The sequence below is a fragment of the Buceros rhinoceros genome, unplaced genomic scaffold (assembly GCF_000710305.1).
Source record: "Buceros rhinoceros silvestris isolate BGI_N320 unplaced genomic scaffold, ASM71030v1 scaffold11344, whole genome shotgun sequence".
NCBI lineage: Eukaryota > Metazoa > Chordata > Aves > Bucerotiformes > Bucerotidae > Buceros > Buceros rhinoceros.
This window is the reverse complement of record NW_010407689.1, coordinates 33149-49733: the sequence shown is the minus strand read 5'-3', so window position 1 is coordinate 49733 and position 16585 is coordinate 33149. Positions and strand designations below refer to the sequence as shown.

General features: G+C 44.2%; 1 protein-coding gene across 1 annotated transcript in view; it reads left to right on the top strand.

Annotated features, from left to right (window-relative positions):
- The window catches only part of LOC104492084 (tolloid-like protein 2), a gene marked incomplete at its 5' end in the record, with an annotated part of 36720 nt that overhangs the window by 12050 nt on the left and 8085 nt on the right, over window positions 1–16585 (top strand). Inside the window, 6 exons of the mRNA XM_010134586.1 lie at window positions 2073–2188; window positions 4090–4192; window positions 7284–7400; window positions 11027–11172; window positions 12107–12302; window positions 15523–15648. Of these exons, the coding sequence (XP_010132888.1) occupies window positions 2073–2188; window positions 4090–4192; window positions 7284–7400; window positions 11027–11172; window positions 12107–12302; window positions 15523–15648 (804 nt within the window). The remainder of the gene's footprint in view (window positions 1–2072; window positions 2189–4089; window positions 4193–7283; window positions 7401–11026; window positions 11173–12106; window positions 12303–15522; window positions 15649–16585) is intronic.

Sequence of the window (16585 nt, the reverse complement as noted above, 5' to 3'; positions counted from 1 at the left end):
GCATTCCTAGAGCCATCCTAAGATGGTGGCCACTCCAGACCATGCATTGACCAATGGCGATGCTGGAGGATCAGCTGAAGAATGGCTTTCTGTCCTCAGAATAAGTATGGCTGGAACTCAGCTTCTTTGAGATATTTTTCTGCTGGGGCAGCATGCATTTCATGGTTGAGGGTCCCAGGAGCATCCTGGGAGCTGGAATTATCCTAACAGATTCTGACACAGTTAACAAGGCAAGGTATCTTTGCAGGAGGTAGGAAGGAAGGAAGTGTATTTATTCTGCAAATATAAGTCCAGATTCTTCTCCAGTTCATGCAGGTTATCACCTTTTACAAACATCTCTCTCTGCCCACCTGAAGAATACAGACAGCATCACCTGCCAAACATTTTGGGAGAGGTGGGAGGATATTAGCTATTTCTGAAGAACTGAGACTGAAACTTGCTGTGCAGCGCTCCTGTGTAGTTGCATAATGGTAGGGGGAGTTCTTAGGGCTCAAAAGTGCTTGAGAAGGAAGGAGCAATGTAGAGGTTTTGACATTTCACATATTTTCTTCATTCCTTTGGGGCAGGTGTGTGTGTTTACCTGCCTGTTTTGCTCAGTGGTGCTTTTTTTCTAGTAGTTTAAAATACCTTTGCCTTTTCTGACAGCAATCACTTTGCCAGATCTCACGCTGACCTGTGCCTTGAAACATGTGCAACTTGTTCCTAGGAGCGGACCTTCCAGAGCACCTTTACGAGCTGTTTGGTTGGGCAAACCTCCTTTTTGTGTCCCCACCTATTGTTCATCTAGTCTGATCTGTCAAACTGTGGATCAAACTACTTCAGGGAAATTAAGAAATTCTGCTCTAGGTGACTCCATCTCTCCTTTTTGAAGTTACTAAACTTTTTGAAAGGAACCAGTCTCTTTTCACCTCCAACTTCTGACCTACCCATGTAAATGTAATCATGGCTGAAAAATTAATGAGTGTGTGATAGCATCAGGCAGAGGAACATCCTCTGGTATTTCCATGAGAAAGGGAGCCAGATGTTCAGTCTTGTCGGATCTTTCAACGCATTGCTGCTTAACAACGGATTTTTGGGAGCTGCCTTACCATCACTGAGGAAACCAAGTTGCAGGTCAAGGGCAGCTTTATAATGTCAGTGTGTTATGAAATGGGAAAAACAACTGGAAAGCAGGCGAGCTGAGGTCCCTACTCCTTGCTATAGGTATTTGCATGTGTCTAGTGAACACTCTGAAGGAAATGGGAGCCTTGGTATTTCTGATCCTCCCACCTAGCCAGTCAGCTGCTCTGCAGATGTAGAAGGTCACTTCTTGTTCCAGCTCAGTCCTTCTGGCTCAGAGTGCAGGAACTACAGTAGTTGTGGCTTTCCCAGATGTTGGAAGCTGTGGTTCCCTAAAGGAGCATATGCGATTGCATATTACTTGCTTTGCAAAAGCCCCTCTGGGATCTACATTTCATCGGCTGCAGCAGGCCACAAAAATGGGAAGGTGGAGAGCAAAGTGAGCTGCAGTGTTCACGTTTTATCTTGGTCCATGTGACAGCAGTGTAGGTGCTGGACAGCCAAAGCAAGAGGGCTGTGGGACTTGCCCTGCTTTTGTTAGGATGTTTTAATCCCCTGAAAAAGACACCTTAACAATAGTAACTAAGGAGAACTTCATTAAGTAGCATGTAATGGAGGGAAAACTTACTTGCTGGCAGCAGTCTTGGGGTTGGGAGGTGGTGTTGAGGTAATATTTTGCATGTGATTTCTGGATGAGATATTCCTCAGTAGGGTTTGAAACCTGAAGGTGCTGGCATGCGGAAGAAAGTGAAGGCAGAAGGGTGTCTTTTCAAAAGCTGTTTCTATGTGTCCTTGTGATCATCTTCTATTCTGGGAATTCTGACAAATTTTACATCACCCCTTTGGCAAGGTCACAGGTGGTCAAAGACCTTTGTCCAGTACCACAAATGAACATCCTTAGAGTACCAGCACCAACCTGCATACAGCAGCTGTGTGCAAACATTTTGATAGACCCTACTGTCTTTCAGAGAGTCACTCTTTGTTGCTGGTTTTTTTTCCCTCCGCTCCTGAAGCTTGTGGAGAGACTTTACAAGACTCAACAGGGAATTTCTCAGCCCCTGGCTTTCCAAATGGCTACCCTTCCTATTCCCACTGTGTCTGGAGGATCTCGGTGACCCCAGGAGAGAAGGTAGGTGCCACACCAGCATAAGGTGTACTCTGCACTTTCCTTGCATGTGGTTTTACCTATGATGTGAGTGTTAGCAGCTGCCAAAAGATCTCTGCATGCCTGGAGTGCAGGGATGGAGCCTGGAAAGGCTCCTGATCACCATTGCTGTCCTCCCAGTGATGGGGTCAAGAATACATGGTCCTGAGGAGAAAAGTAGTAATGCTGGAGAAGAACCCCCTCATAGGTCTGGGCTGCATGTTGATCTTTGATCCTTCCTCTCAGCTTGAGGTTGAACCCTGCATGGACATTTCCTGCCACCCACTAGGTCTGGCTGAGCTCACCTTTTAAAGCCCAGTGCCAGTCAGATAAGTTAGATAAAACATGCCAGCAAGCTGGGGTTCCCAAAAGGAGCCAAGGAGCCATGAGTGACGTCAGTGGCCTGCCCCTGTCACGCAGGCATAATGTCCCTGTCAGGGGACTCCCGCTCCCCGCCTTGAAACGTCAAGCCCTGCTGCACATCAAACACCCACCCTGTCCACTTTCTTCCCAGCTCCTTTTGTTTTATTGATCTTCCTGTGGAAATGAAATCCTTTCTTAATCCACTAACACCAGCCCTTCAGGCCTTTCATGGTGTACCAGGCTGCAAGAATGCACAGACAGCTTGGGAGCTTCTCGGCAGAGAGCCTTTGCTGAGGACCACCCTGGAGATGGGCTGAGGACTCAAACTTGAACAAAGAAGAGCAGAGCTCGCTTGTTTTGTAGCAGCCGTCTTGCTCTGGGACCCAGTTCTGTCACCTGCAAGCCCAGTCCCATGCAGTGCTGAGGTCCCACTGTAAGCTGCAAGGATTGCTTCGCCCGGGGCAGAAGTGCCAAGAACGGTCCAAGTTTTGAAACTATGGCACTGTGAGGTTTGCGCTGTAAATCTTATTGTAAATTCTCCCTTTGTCTCTCAGCCAGTTCAGAAGCATTGTATTGGATAGGACCCGGCATCTAAATGCTGAACACTAATGTTAAAAAATAAAAAATATCAAGTTCAGATTAAATGCTTCAATTCATCTATTTAATCAAAACCAGCAATTGGTACAAAACAGCATCATGGCGCTGAGGCATTGGCTTAGAACAGATATTGAGCTTGTAGTATTCACCTGTATAGTGAATACTGCTATCCAAAGTCAGAAGACTGCAAAAGTGTGAACAAAGTGAGCGACACCATCACAGACTGCACTCTGCACATCCAGCCGGGGCTTTGGGGGACAATATCTGCTTTAATCTAATGATGTTTCTGTGACAGACTATAGGTGTAAATGAATACATGGATCACATCTTGCAAGGACAAGAAATACCTCAAGTACACCCCACTGGTGACTTCCGTAGGTCCAGAGCAAGGCCTGTAATTCATGTTACGAGGAAGGAGACCAAAGAGATAAAATTTTGTTGTTGAGCTCTGCTCGGTAAAGCCGCTGAACCTGATTACATTAGGGTGTAATAAATCATGGTCAACAAAATTAGCTATTTCTTATAAGTGTCTTATATAACGGTGTTTATATCTGTATTTTGGGGCAACACGTTTCTCTATGATGTTCACATTAATCAAACCTGAAGATTACATTTTTAATTTTAAAAAACCCAAATTGGGCTTTTTTTCAAGTAGCATTTTAGTAACTGAGGAGCAGCGACTGTACGTTACAGAATGGATAGTAAAGTGCTGTCTGCCATCATGTACTTTCATGGTTTTATTAAAATACATTGAGAAGCTTTTCTTTTTTGAGGAAAGCTGATGAAAAAAGTCCAACCAACTGTCCAACTGTCTTTTCCTGCATACTCACTTAGGCACTGCAGCAGAGGTGAAGCACGTAATACGTGGGGACTTCTCTTTAAAGTAGGTCCCTTTTCAAAGAAAAGTGTGTACTCTCTCCTTTCAGATTATGTTAAACTTCACATCAATGGACCTATTTAAAAGTCGCCTTTGCTGGTATGATTATGTGGAGGTGCGTGATGGCTACTGGAGGAAGGCTCCATTACTGGGTGAGTAGCTGTTTCATTTTAATTGCATTTCTTATGTTCTTCTTGATGCTTAGGGGGCTGTGTGGAGGAGGGAAGCAACCAGAAACAAACCATCCTTTACCTGGCAGGTGCCTATGTCCAGCCAGAGCACTGGCCATCCATTAATGTCTCCATCCAGAGATGTCAGTGTGCTGTGTTCACACCAAATGACCCATGCTCCACGCCCTTTGGTAGCAAAGACTTTATTCCTTCCTTTTCCAGCTTGAGAAGTGAGGCAGCGAGGGAAGTGAGCCACGGGCACGTCTGGGACTGAAAATGTGGCCTCTGGAATTTTATTATTGCTTTTTCCTAAGACCAGGGTGAAACTGCCAGGCAGTCAGAATGAAGCAGCCATAAAGCTCCTGGCCCAAGCTCCTGTTTTCTGAAGTATTTGTGTTTACAAATATACAGTAGTCTGTACTTCCAGCCTCTGTACTTTTAGCCAGGAACTTGCTAGACGTTATCTAGGATGTCAGACTGTGCAAGGGCTCTACTCTGCTCCTGCTCCCAAGGATCTCAAGGAAATGCAGCTCCTCTGTATCCTCCTTATTCCTCTGCCTCCTGCTATGGCAACTGCAGGTCTTCTGTCTCCCTGTGTGGGCAGTCAGGAGTCCCACCTGCTTTGCTACTGGCTCTGATCCTGACTCCATCCTCTAACCTTGGTGTGCCAGTGTGTAAAATGCTACACTGCAAACAGCCCCTTCCGCCTGGAAGGAAAGAAGCGACCAGGTTGTGTAGCATCACCAGCTGTGATAGAGGTGCTGTGCCCTGCACTGCAGCACAGGACTGAGCTAGTCAGCCTGGGGTCAGTGGGCTCAGGGAGGTTTGGGTCTTCTCCTTGGCCCCACTGGACATCCCAGCCCTGGTACCAGGTGAGGTGCTGAGGTTGAAGATGCGCTGTTCTCCAGAGGTTTCTGTGGGCCTGTCTTTCAGCGCACTTGGCAACCAGTTTTACTGCTTCCTGCCTGTTTTGGGGTTGGCAGCATTTATTGCTGTTTTCTGCTGCACATGCATCAGGTAGCATCGCTCCAGCAGATGCAACTTAGCTCCTCGTTGTTTATTTTTCCTGCTGGGTAATTTAAAGGTATTTCAGAAGCCAAGCACCTTTTAGTGCAGGTGGACTCACGAGTGTTTCCATCTGGAAGAAGACGCTGCATGAGTGGCCACAGCTCCCGCAACGGGCTGAGCCCATGAAATTAGCTCAGAAGAGGCAGACAGACGGCAATTCAGCAGGGGGTGGGGAGGGGGATTAGTGTGAATTGTGAAAGCACGGGCTTCTTGCAGAGAGAAAAAAATACATGTGGGCTGCATATTTTCCCAGGGAAGTGTGTGAAAACCCAGCCTTTAAATGGTGTATAACTTTTTATGAATGGGCCCTTTATCACACTCCAAGGAGTTTGCTCATTCTTGTTCCTCATCTGTGTTTCCTCTCCTTGATGCCCTTGTTAAACTCCAAATCTAAATCCAGGAGGCAGTTGCTCAGTGACCCTAGAGGAAGGAGCTTTGCAGCGCTGATGCTGTTTGTTAGCATCCCCTTTGGGAGTGGAGATGGGAGATGCTATTGGTACGCTGCAGGGTTGTCACACTGTCCCAACAGTGCTGGGCAGCTCGGGGGCACAAGGGCTCAGCACTGAGTAAAAACTAGGGTCTGAGATCATATTTGGATGGGTAACTCCACAAGAGAAATAAAAGTTGGAGGTGAAACTGCTGTTGAAGAGAAACAAAGTTTGCAATTCACTTTCTGATCTTCACCGACTGGCCTGGACAGAGGTGTAGCTCTTCTGTTCTTGAAAGTCATAGCCTTCCTGAGGCTACCAAGCGGTGCAGGTAGGGCAGGCAGAGCCGTATGTGGCAGTAGCTGACTGTGGACAGCTGACTAAAAGGGGGGCCCTAGGCTTTTAATGCACAGGCTTCATGCCAGCTCTGACCCCCATCCACAGGAAAAGCAACAGCCTTCTCTGCCTGCCAGCCAACAAGCTTTTAACTGTCTCCTTACGCAATGTAGGGAACCGCCAGTGCAGCCTGCTAATAAGAACTAAGGTGCTGTCTTGTAGACAGGGCGTTAACTAGGTTTTTACACGGCGGAGGTTGTTCGAAGAAGCCCTTGCCTAGTGCTGCAAGGCCAGGGTCCCTGTCACTGCTGTCCTGACTGAATTCAAGGAACTGCCCTCTGCCTCTTTCAAATTCCCACTGGGGATTCGGTTGGACAGGGTGCCAAGGCTGTGTTGAATTCAGTATATAGCCCTACTGATGTCAGCCAAAATGAAAACCCGTATTTGCACTGAGCGCTCTCCGTGCATACTTGGTGCTTGCTCTGTTTTTGTGAGGAGTTTCTGGCTGCAACAAGTAGAGGAGCACCAAATGAGCATCGTTGAGGTTGTTTGGGTTACAGATGCCGTGTGCTGCTGTTCTGTTTCCGTATTCATCCTTGCTGTCAGGATTCCAGTATTAGCCAGTGCTGGTGCGTGCCAGAGAGCTCAAAGCTGGGTGAACCATGCAGCAAAAAGGCTCTTGGTCTCTTTCTCTTGAAAGAGATTGAATGACTGCGGAGGCTTAACTGGGAAGAGGTGAGAGCAGAGGACGAGATGAGGGGTGTTTTCTCATCAGCGTGGCTACATACCGCCTTCAGTTTGACTTGGACGTTTGCTCTTGGGTGCAAACTGCTGAGGGAGTTTCTGTGGCCTAGTAGGTAGAAAGGACATTCTCTAATATCCCATCTCTAGAAGGACAGAGGATGGTTCCCCACCCTTGCAGCACATTTGCCCAATTATGTGATCAAAACAAGAGCCGTTTTGAATTTACCAGGACAATAGAGGCTGCGTTTGTGACTCCTGAATCCTGCTCCCAGCTGAAAAAAACCCTTTATCAATTTAGTAATTGTAGAGGATATAAATTAATGCAGAGGAAGGAAGAGAAACTCATTCAAAAGCACAAGTGGTGGGAGTGAAAAGGTGTTTTACACAAGCACAGCTCCTTTAACCACAGATTCTTTGCTTCCTGGAGCCATAGGTGCCTGCTACATTGTGCTGCACATCAGCCAGGAGATCTTGATCATCTTTTTCCTGCCTTCTAGGTAGATTTTGTGGTGACAAGATCCCTGAACCAGTAATCTCCACGGACAGCAGGCTGTGGATCGAATTCCGGAGCAGCAGTAACATCCTGGGCAAAGGTTTCTTTGTGGTCTATGAAGGTACAGCCCTTAGCTAGAAGAGATTTGTCGCGTTGCTCGGAGCAGCCAGAACAGGATGCAAGGGTTTATGGGATCAGCAGGAGTTCTGCTCCATCGCATGGTTAGATACAGCCTCCTGCTCTTCTTTTTATGGGAACTGGCAGATTTTGCGGGATGTTTCAGCAGACAAGGCATGGTTCTTCCAACTAGATCATCACATTTGGAGGGGGGGGTGGGGTGCGGTGGGGGAAGAAGATTGCAGCACAGAGCAATAGTTTCTATTCATAGATCAGGTTCTGCTTCCTTAACCAGCCCCTGCAAGCAGCAGTGCTGAATGTAGCAGGAGTTCCTTCCAGTAATTTAACAGGCAAAGTCCTGTTTCAGATTGTATATTTTATATCACTTAATGCGGCTGATTTTGGTGTTATTTTTTCTCAAATGGAAAGATTGTTCTTTGGTTTCTCCCTTGTATGTTTTACTTACAGAAGATTAGAAATTAGAAGTATGTCAGATCTTCTGCAGGTCAGGTACTCTGAAAATTTGCATGGCCCTGGGATGCTGAAACTGCTTTAGAGAAGGAACGATACTACCAAAGATGTTAACAAATCAGTAACATCCCTTCTCCATATATGCTTGTTTTTTACAATAATTATTCTAAAATGTATTTAAGGCCTTTATTGTTCTCTGGGCAGCAGGTGTTTTCTTAGAAGTACCAGTGTTATCAGCTGTGAGGTTGACTGTTGCATCATCTTTCTGCAGCCGCAGGAACAAGCATGATGACACTGGGAGCCCAGTGCCCAAGTGTCCAATATATTCATGAATAATGATACTAACAGAGGGAAGTGAGGAAAACAGGACCGTTGGGGGAGTGCAAATAAAGCATATGGGGATTTCACAACAGTATGGGGCTGACAAATCTGTTTCACAGGAGAAATATCTGGTTTGTGCAAGTATTGTTGCCCCAGAGACAGAGGTAGTTTGCCTGACTTTTCTTTTTTATGTCTCTCCTGAGAAGCAGCTGTTGCTTGGACCATGTGGTTTGTAACAACCCTTCTATGGTAGTTTGTTGGAATTAGAGGCGATCAAATGAGTGTGTTTATAATAGACTGGTTTATTTTGGCTTATTTCTTTGGTGGGCTAGTCAGCTTTATTCTTACAGTAGGTTATTTCCCAGTGATACCTGCTCCAACTTAAAACGAAAAAAAAAACTATAAAGTGAGGAGTATTTTTGGGAAGCAACTTCTCATATGTTCATCACATGTGTTAATATGGCATCATGCTTCATATTGCTAAATGGTATTAAAGTGAAAAAAAATTACATTAGCTACCTGCCAAAGTCACTTTGCAAAATTTTATTTTCTCTTGCTAATTTTCTGTATTTCATGTTAATTAATAAATGACCTCTAAAGGTTCAGTAAACATGAGCAATATATGTTTGACTTGACTTTTGAGGAGAACAAATGAAAGTGGAATGTGCATCTAGTGGTCAGACTTTGCATACCTCTGACTGTTCGTATTTTCCTGCCTTTTCAAGACTCTGGTGTTTTATGTAACCCTTTTCTCCAAGAAACTTCCCATTGGAAAGGTATGGAGTCTATGGCTAAGTCTGAGAGCAAGCAGAGAATATCACGGGTGGAAGTCAGCTCATACTGCAGGAACAGTGATGGCCCATTGCGTAGTTCTTCTCTCAGCTCAGCTTCCTCTTGCCAGAGCAGCAGGTAGTGAGATTATCAGCATCTCTCTCTATAACCGATTTGCTAAAATGGGAGTGTTCCCAAAAATCTTCCTCAATCCCTATTTCCCTCCGATGCAAGCTCTGTTAACGGCTTGTTTCTTCCCTCCACTATCAGATAGCTTGCCCAGCTGTTTTGTGTCTTCTCTGTCTAGCAATAAGGATACTGTTTATTTCCAGGATGGATTACCCCTGAATGTTCAACAGTCTATCAATTTTTGTCCAAAAACTCAGTTGCTGTTAGTTCCTCTTTTTCCTTTGAACTCTTCTCCCTCATGTACTAAAAAGCCAATGTGGATTTTAGCACTGCTTCTCTGTCCTCTGCTTTAGTGAGAGTGCACGTAAACTCTTCTGCATCTGAACTTTGCTGAGAGCTCTGTGGGTGAGGACTAATTTTTGTATTTGGATTCCTCCAGGTCTTGGCCCTGAAGTTTTCAGCAGATGGGAGAAAAGAGGCAGAAGCATGTAGCCACTTGATAGGAGAAGTACTTAAACCTAAATGACAGTTAATGTAGTGAAAGTGTCCTCGTAGTTCAGTGGTATTGTTCCTTTTCTTTCGTTAGATTCAAGATGGGAAGATGCTGGTGGTTTTGACCTACAGCACTGCTGGCAGCCCTGAATTTGTCATCGTTATTGTCTTCTCAGGCTCTGTCAGCAGATGTTCTTCCCATTTTGCAGTAAGGCTCTTCCAGTATACTTGGTGTTCAGCTGAATTTCAGTGTGGACTGTTACGTTGGATAGAGAAAATACTGTTTGCTGGCTGACAGTTTTATGGCTGTTAAAAAAACCTGTCTGTTCTCTACTCCTGTAGTCCTCTTTCTGTTAGATGGGAGAGGCAGTTCTCTAAAGGGTTCCTCAGAGGTTCTGTCTAGCACCACTTATAGCTCTGAATAGATGAGCTCAAACCACAATCTAAATTGTGCTCTGCAGCTGAATTTTGGGTGCAGCTATTTGGTGGTGCCTTAGCACTGATTCTCTGAGAAAGAAGTTAGCACTGCGCTAGTGAAACCGTGCTTTTAACTCGGTCACAGTTAAACGTTGAAAGCTTACAAGGCAAAACCAAGACAACGTTACCCAATGCAAGCAATTTCCAAGACACCGTAGGGAGAGCCACATCTGAATTGCTAACACAAAGTATTGTGGGGAGACCCCAGGGGTGAAGATGGTTGATGTCTGGCAGGTGTCGTTGCAGTGCCATTTCTCTTGTACTTACTGTCAGTGCTTTTTGTTTTCTTGACTTAAAACACAGCCAAAACAATCATATGTAATCTATAGATACACGTGTCTTGCATCACGGGCTAAAATAGGTTTTAGCCTGTGATCTTGATTTCATTTGTTACATAGTCTTGCAGACAATTGTGCTGAACTGCTATTGTCATTGAGGTCTCCTCTAGTTTTGTATTAAACTACATTTTAATTAATTTTTTTGTTCTCATTCTTTAAACTTACTCATTCTTGTATTTAGCACGAAACTTGATTTTTCATACACAGCAGTCAGCCTGATGGTCTCCCGGTGAACAGCTCAGCTCATGCTTGTTAATATTGCCATCATGTGGCTAGATTAGATTTGCAACTGGTTTTTATTTCCCTTTTTTTTTTTTTCTCAGGTCCTTAGTGCTGGTAGCAGGTTTTAAGCAGTTATGAAGGTGGCTGGGGGTGTGAAACACACAAATCCGTAAAAAATTCTCTGTCCCAGTGAACTCACCTTCTAATGATATTGGCACAGCGAGACAGGAGCCACTGTCACTGAGAGAAAAACATTAGGCTTGTAAAAACTTCCATGATTTGTGTGTTGCCTTTGTGTAACAAATGGTATTGATACAGATTTGAACAAGGGAGAAGGCGGAGTATGGAGCTTGCTTTACCTAAGGAAAAAACTGCAATCTCGTGGTTTTGCTGTTTGTTTTTTATGAAGCTATTTGCGGTGGAGAAATTCACAAAGATGCTGGCCAGATCCAATCTCCCAATTACCCAGATGACTACAGACCTTCCAAAGAGTGCATCTGGAAGATCACAGTTTCTGAGGGCTTTCACATAGGGATCACATTCCAAGCCTTTGAGGTGAGAAATGGCATTGTATATTACATTACAGATGTTATTTTGCCTCTGTAAATCCTTTAAAATTAAGAAGCTGTGTAAATAATAAATAAAACCAAATCTCTTTTGAATACTTAAGAATATAATTTCTCCTCACCAGAAGTTTGCTCAGGGGTTTTGAAACCAAGTTCTAAATAAGATGAGTTTTCAAAAACTGTTACTCTAGACAGAAAGAATTAGAAGAAGCACAAAATTGTTGATGATATTAAGTAGGGACTCACAAGTCTTTAAATTTTCACTCTGGTCAAATGAAATTTAATGGTCACTATCTAGGCAAAAAACTCCTGCTGTTGTTGCTGGGGCTTGGCAGATTGCAAGATGTTTGTGACTCTCCAAAGAAGCATCGTGTTCCCAGATGGCAGACAGGCTTTAAAGAGCTCAGAAGAGGTTTTCTCCTACTGGTTATAGGATGTCTTATGCTTTTAGCTAGGTGCCCAGTGACCTGTTTCTGATTACTGATGTATAAGTAATGGATAGAAGTGGACGGGGTGGGGATTGGTGCATAAATCCCGTGTATCCCATAGCCTCCTCTGGCTTGTGTACACTTACTGTGCTTGTCCTGGAAAAGGCTGACACCACTGCCTCCTAGGTGACCCCAAAGCTATTCCTTGAATCTTTTTGTTTGTAGTTGTTCTGCTCTGTTCCTTACAGCTTCTCATGGAAGAGCAGCTTGTAGATACTCAGATACTCAGAGGATAGCCATAGAACTGAGATGTGCCTCCTGCTCCTTCAGCTGCAGGAGAGCTCAGTGGCAGTCTTGAGGCAAGTACCTAGTTGTGACTAGTCATTTGGGACACTCCATTGGAAGCTGATCTCTGGACAAAGTCTAACTGGGTAGCCAGGCTGACTCAGAGCACTCATACTGGTGAGCTACAGGCACCCCCTTTTCCCATTCCAGATTGAATGGCACGATGCATGTTCTTACGACTACCTGGAGATCCGAGATGGCCTCACTGAATACAGCCCACTGATTGGTCACTTCTGTGGCTATGAGAAGCCAGAAGATATCAAAACCAATTCAAATACAGTATGGATGAAGTTTGCATCTGATGCAACCATCAATAAAGCAGGCTTTGCAGCAAATTTCTTTAAAGGTATGTGATCTAGCACCTCTCAAGGTCAAAGCTGGGGACCATTCATCCCTTAACATACTGCCATCCCAAAGTGATCAGTCGCCGTTGTATCTACTTGTAGTTAAGAGCTGTTAGGCTTGTCTGTACAACCACCAACGTCAAGTTTATGTACAAATTGCTTCGAGAGTGTGGAGGGGTCCTTGTATTGCACAGCTGAACAGAATGTGACCTCCATTTATCCATGCCAGGGGACACTGACATTTTCAAAGAAGGTACTATTACTGCACAGAGTGTAAAAACAACTCTCTGCTTAAGTCCTACTCCTCTGGAAACCTCTGGAGACAGGGTAAATTTGAATGGAAGTAGAATCCCAGGGAAAGTTTCTGAGTGCTTTAGGAGACAAATGTGTTCCTGGACTGGGATCCTCTGCAGGAATATGCGAGTAAGAGCTGGACCCAAGACATGGTCCTTTACCAGTAGCTTGGTGACTTGATAGAGGCAAGAACTAAATATCCAACTACTTGGGAAAATACCTGTGGGTCTGCTGTGAGGTTGGTAGTCATGTTTCTCTTGGGTACAGTGGCAGTTGTACAGAAATAATAGCTGCAATGCCAGTATTTGAATTGCATGAGTCCTTTATTTATTTCTGCTTTAACTTTTGTCTTGCATAAAGGGTAACATGATCTATTTGGATCTCTCAATTTTACAGGACAATGTACTCTGAATTAAACTCAATTTCATGAGCTCGTTAAGAAATACAACAACAACAAAAAAACGTGGCCTAATCCCCTTTGCTCTGACTAGTCTACCACATGAGTTCACTTATTCAGCATTCAAGTCATAAGGCTTCATAATTTATAACCCATACTTCTTACTCCGTGCATCTATGCACAAACACAAAAAACTAGTTAAATAAAGTTTAATTCACAAAGTACTTTGTCCTGTAAATTTGAGAGATCTTAATGGACCGTGACAAAGGGTGATTGCTAGGTCACTAGCAAATACCATGAGGTCTAATTCCAGTCCCTGAATAACTGTGTTTTCACAGTCCTTAGACTTCCTTGTTTAAATTTCTCAAGTTCCATAAAGACACAGAGAATACTTCTTCCTAAGGGCAAGTTGGCTTCTTTCAGGAGCTGACAGTGCAGGCTGACTGTGGCAGAGGTGTGTTCCAGGAATTAGCACTACATGGAGACTTCTTGGCCTGCAGCTAGTCATTCTCTAGAATCTGAGGGTCTCCTGCAAGTATGTAGGGGAAGGAAGTTACACACCTGAGCCTGGGATGATTTTTGTGTAATGCAGATAGTAAAAAATAAATTTATTTCCTTTTTATGTAAAAAATACATAAACATGCACTTCTAGTACAATTTCAGATACAGATACCGTCTGTGGAGTTTTTGCTGGCAGACTAGGTCTCGCAGTGTCTGCTCAGTCTTCACATATTTGAAGCAGAAATCATGTAGCTTGTGGGTGGTTAGACTGTTGCTAAGTCCATGACAATAAATCCGGTGGAGGAGCAAAGTGTATTTGCTTAGACCAAGCACCACAGTAGCCATAGCTACACAAGTTCTAGCCAGCTTGTGTTGTGGGCAGAGCTGATGCCAGTTTGCAAAAGCTGGGTAGTCGTACCTGCAGGTTACATGTGGATTTTCAAACTGGGATCTGAAGTCTGCAGCCGGTATTCCTGTATCCTGAGTGACTGACTACCAGCCACTCCATGAACAAAGTAAATGAACAAATTTTATGGCTCTGCAGGCACTCTTCAGACTGCCACCCATAGCTGATTGAGCAATGGGTCATCTTGGCCTTAATGAATTATGAAAGGAATAGAGCTTCAATTACATGTCTTACAATAGAAAAGAAGATAATTCAGTTTTTTTTAAAAAAACATAGTTAAGGATGGGATTGAATGTTATGCTTTGTGAGAACTTGCAATAGTAACTTCTAATTTTTCAGAGAAAAAACCCCTGCAAACAGCTTAGAGAGAGTAAGACATCTCAGAGAGGGTCTCAGATTGGTCACATCCAATGTTAGACAATGTTAGGAAGACATGAAGAACAATTAACTCATGTCCATCCCATCATCTATATCTCAAGGGAATGGGGGAATCTGACTGTGAGAAGGCTTGTCAGGAAAACAATGTGAAGAGGAAGAGAATAGAAGGGACCTGCAATTATGACCTAGTCAAGACTGTTCCTGTTTGATCTAGATAGTAGTAACTGTCACCAGAACATTACGTTGGGTGTAGGTGTCAAGGTGTTGGCAGTGGGAGACTGAAGGTGATGCTCCATGCCAGACAGATGGTTCAAGTTGGCTCTGTAGTGGACCCCGTGCAGGACACAGCTAAGCCCATCAGTTGAGCTGTTGAGTTGAAAACATGTTTAAGAAAGGTAAAAAATTATGGGGAGAGAGAGAGAAAACAGGTGAGAAACAGCAGAGGTAACACCAAGGTCAGATGAAGAGAAGATGGAGGTGCTTCATGGCTGAGCAGATATTCCCTTCAGTGTGTGGAGGACCCATGCTGGAGCAAGGGGAAAGTATGAGAGGGAAGGAACAGCAGAGTCGTGTACTGACTGTAGCTCCCCGTCCCCTCTGTGCCTTTGTGTGCTCATGGCTTTGCTGAAGGGACTGAGTGTAAACTGTGGTGATACAAGGTGGGAGTCTGGAGTGAAGCTGAGCCTGGGAAAGAAGGGCAGAAAGGTGTTTTCCCTGAATGTTTTAACATTTGTTTATTTTGTTTTCAGTTTTTATTTCCTGACTTCAGAGTCTAGGGTAGCAAGACTTCATGTGTCAATGAAGAGGAAGAACTATTTGCATGTTCTTCAAGCTCCCTTGCTGCACCCCGCTCAGTGGCATATGGCCTCCCACAGCTCCGTTACCATGGGCACAATAATGGGCTGGGTCTTGGTAGCTCAATTCACTCAAGAGCATGAGGAATTTTTAAAAAAACAAACCAAAAAACCAGGGGCAAATGAGCATAAATTGTAGTGAAGTCTTTCCAGGAGACCATGTTTTTCTGCTCCTGTCTAGAAAAAGCACTCCTACTTAACAGTAATGGCAGCCCTTTCAGGTTTTGCTGGTAGGAGTGCTTTAACACTTGCGGAGTTCGCTGCAGTGCCTGCTCTGTGGGTTCAGCTCATCGCCAGTGCTCCGGCCCTTCTGTCCAAAAGTGTTGCCCAAGGAATATGAGGTGGTTGGAGTGGTCAGGGAAGTGTGACATGTTCTGGTTTTCCCCTGACAGAGATGGATGAATGTTCTCTGCCAGACAATGGCGGGTGTGAGCAGCACTGTGAGAACACACTAGGCAGCTACAAATGCACCTGCGAACCTGGCTATGAATTGACAGCTGATAAAAGGAGCTGTGAAGGTGAGTAACCTACAGATTGGGGCATCTGTTTATAGGACAGCTGCTACGGTTAATAATGAAACCAAACAAGCTCAGTGATGATTTTCCTTGCCACTATATTATCTTTGTTTCTGTTTATATTCCCCCAGCTGAAAATTTTCTTTTTGTCAACATTTTCCATTGAAAATCAAGTTTTAGTTGAAAAACTGAAAATATATCAACCATCCCTAAAAACAGTTGTCCTTCCTGGCCAGGGATTGCTGTTCAAACCAGGTGTTCCGTGGTGCAACATAAGGGGGGCATTACAACCTGACAGTTGAGTAGCCCAGAGGTATTGCAATCCAAGGCTAGTTTGTTGTTTTGGTTTTTTTTTTAAAGAACTTTCCATTGTAGAATAAAACATCAATGTTTTGCCAGCATGAAAAACAGACACTCTCCATGCTGAGGAGTCAATTCCTTTCTTCTGTTATGGGGAAAAAACCCTCCAAGTCTTCATTAGAATCTGTGTCTGTCAGCTTTCTATTTATACAATTAGTCTCACGCAACAGGTGTTTGCTCCCACCAACACCACAGTTGTTAGTGTGGTGAGAATCCACCCACTGTTCCTGTCTCATAGCTCTGCCTTTCAGCTGGGCCTTGTAGGAACTCCACACACTGTGAGTGGTGCTCTCAAGGTCACCCAGTTTGCCCTGACTTCTGCTTTTGTTTAGCTGTTGGGGGAAGGCTACTACCAACTTAGTGAGGGTACAATTAGATGAGTGCAAAAGGCTTTTGGAAGCTTTACTTAATTTTTTAAATAATCTCTTGCAATTTTGAGTAAGCCAGTTGGTATAACTTGGCAAGCATTTTTTGAACTTCAGTCTTAACCTCTTGTTTTAAACTTCATTTGTGGGCGATACAGGAGGATAGCCTTTGAAATTGTAGTGAAGTACATCAGAGTAAATTGCTTTTGTTTATC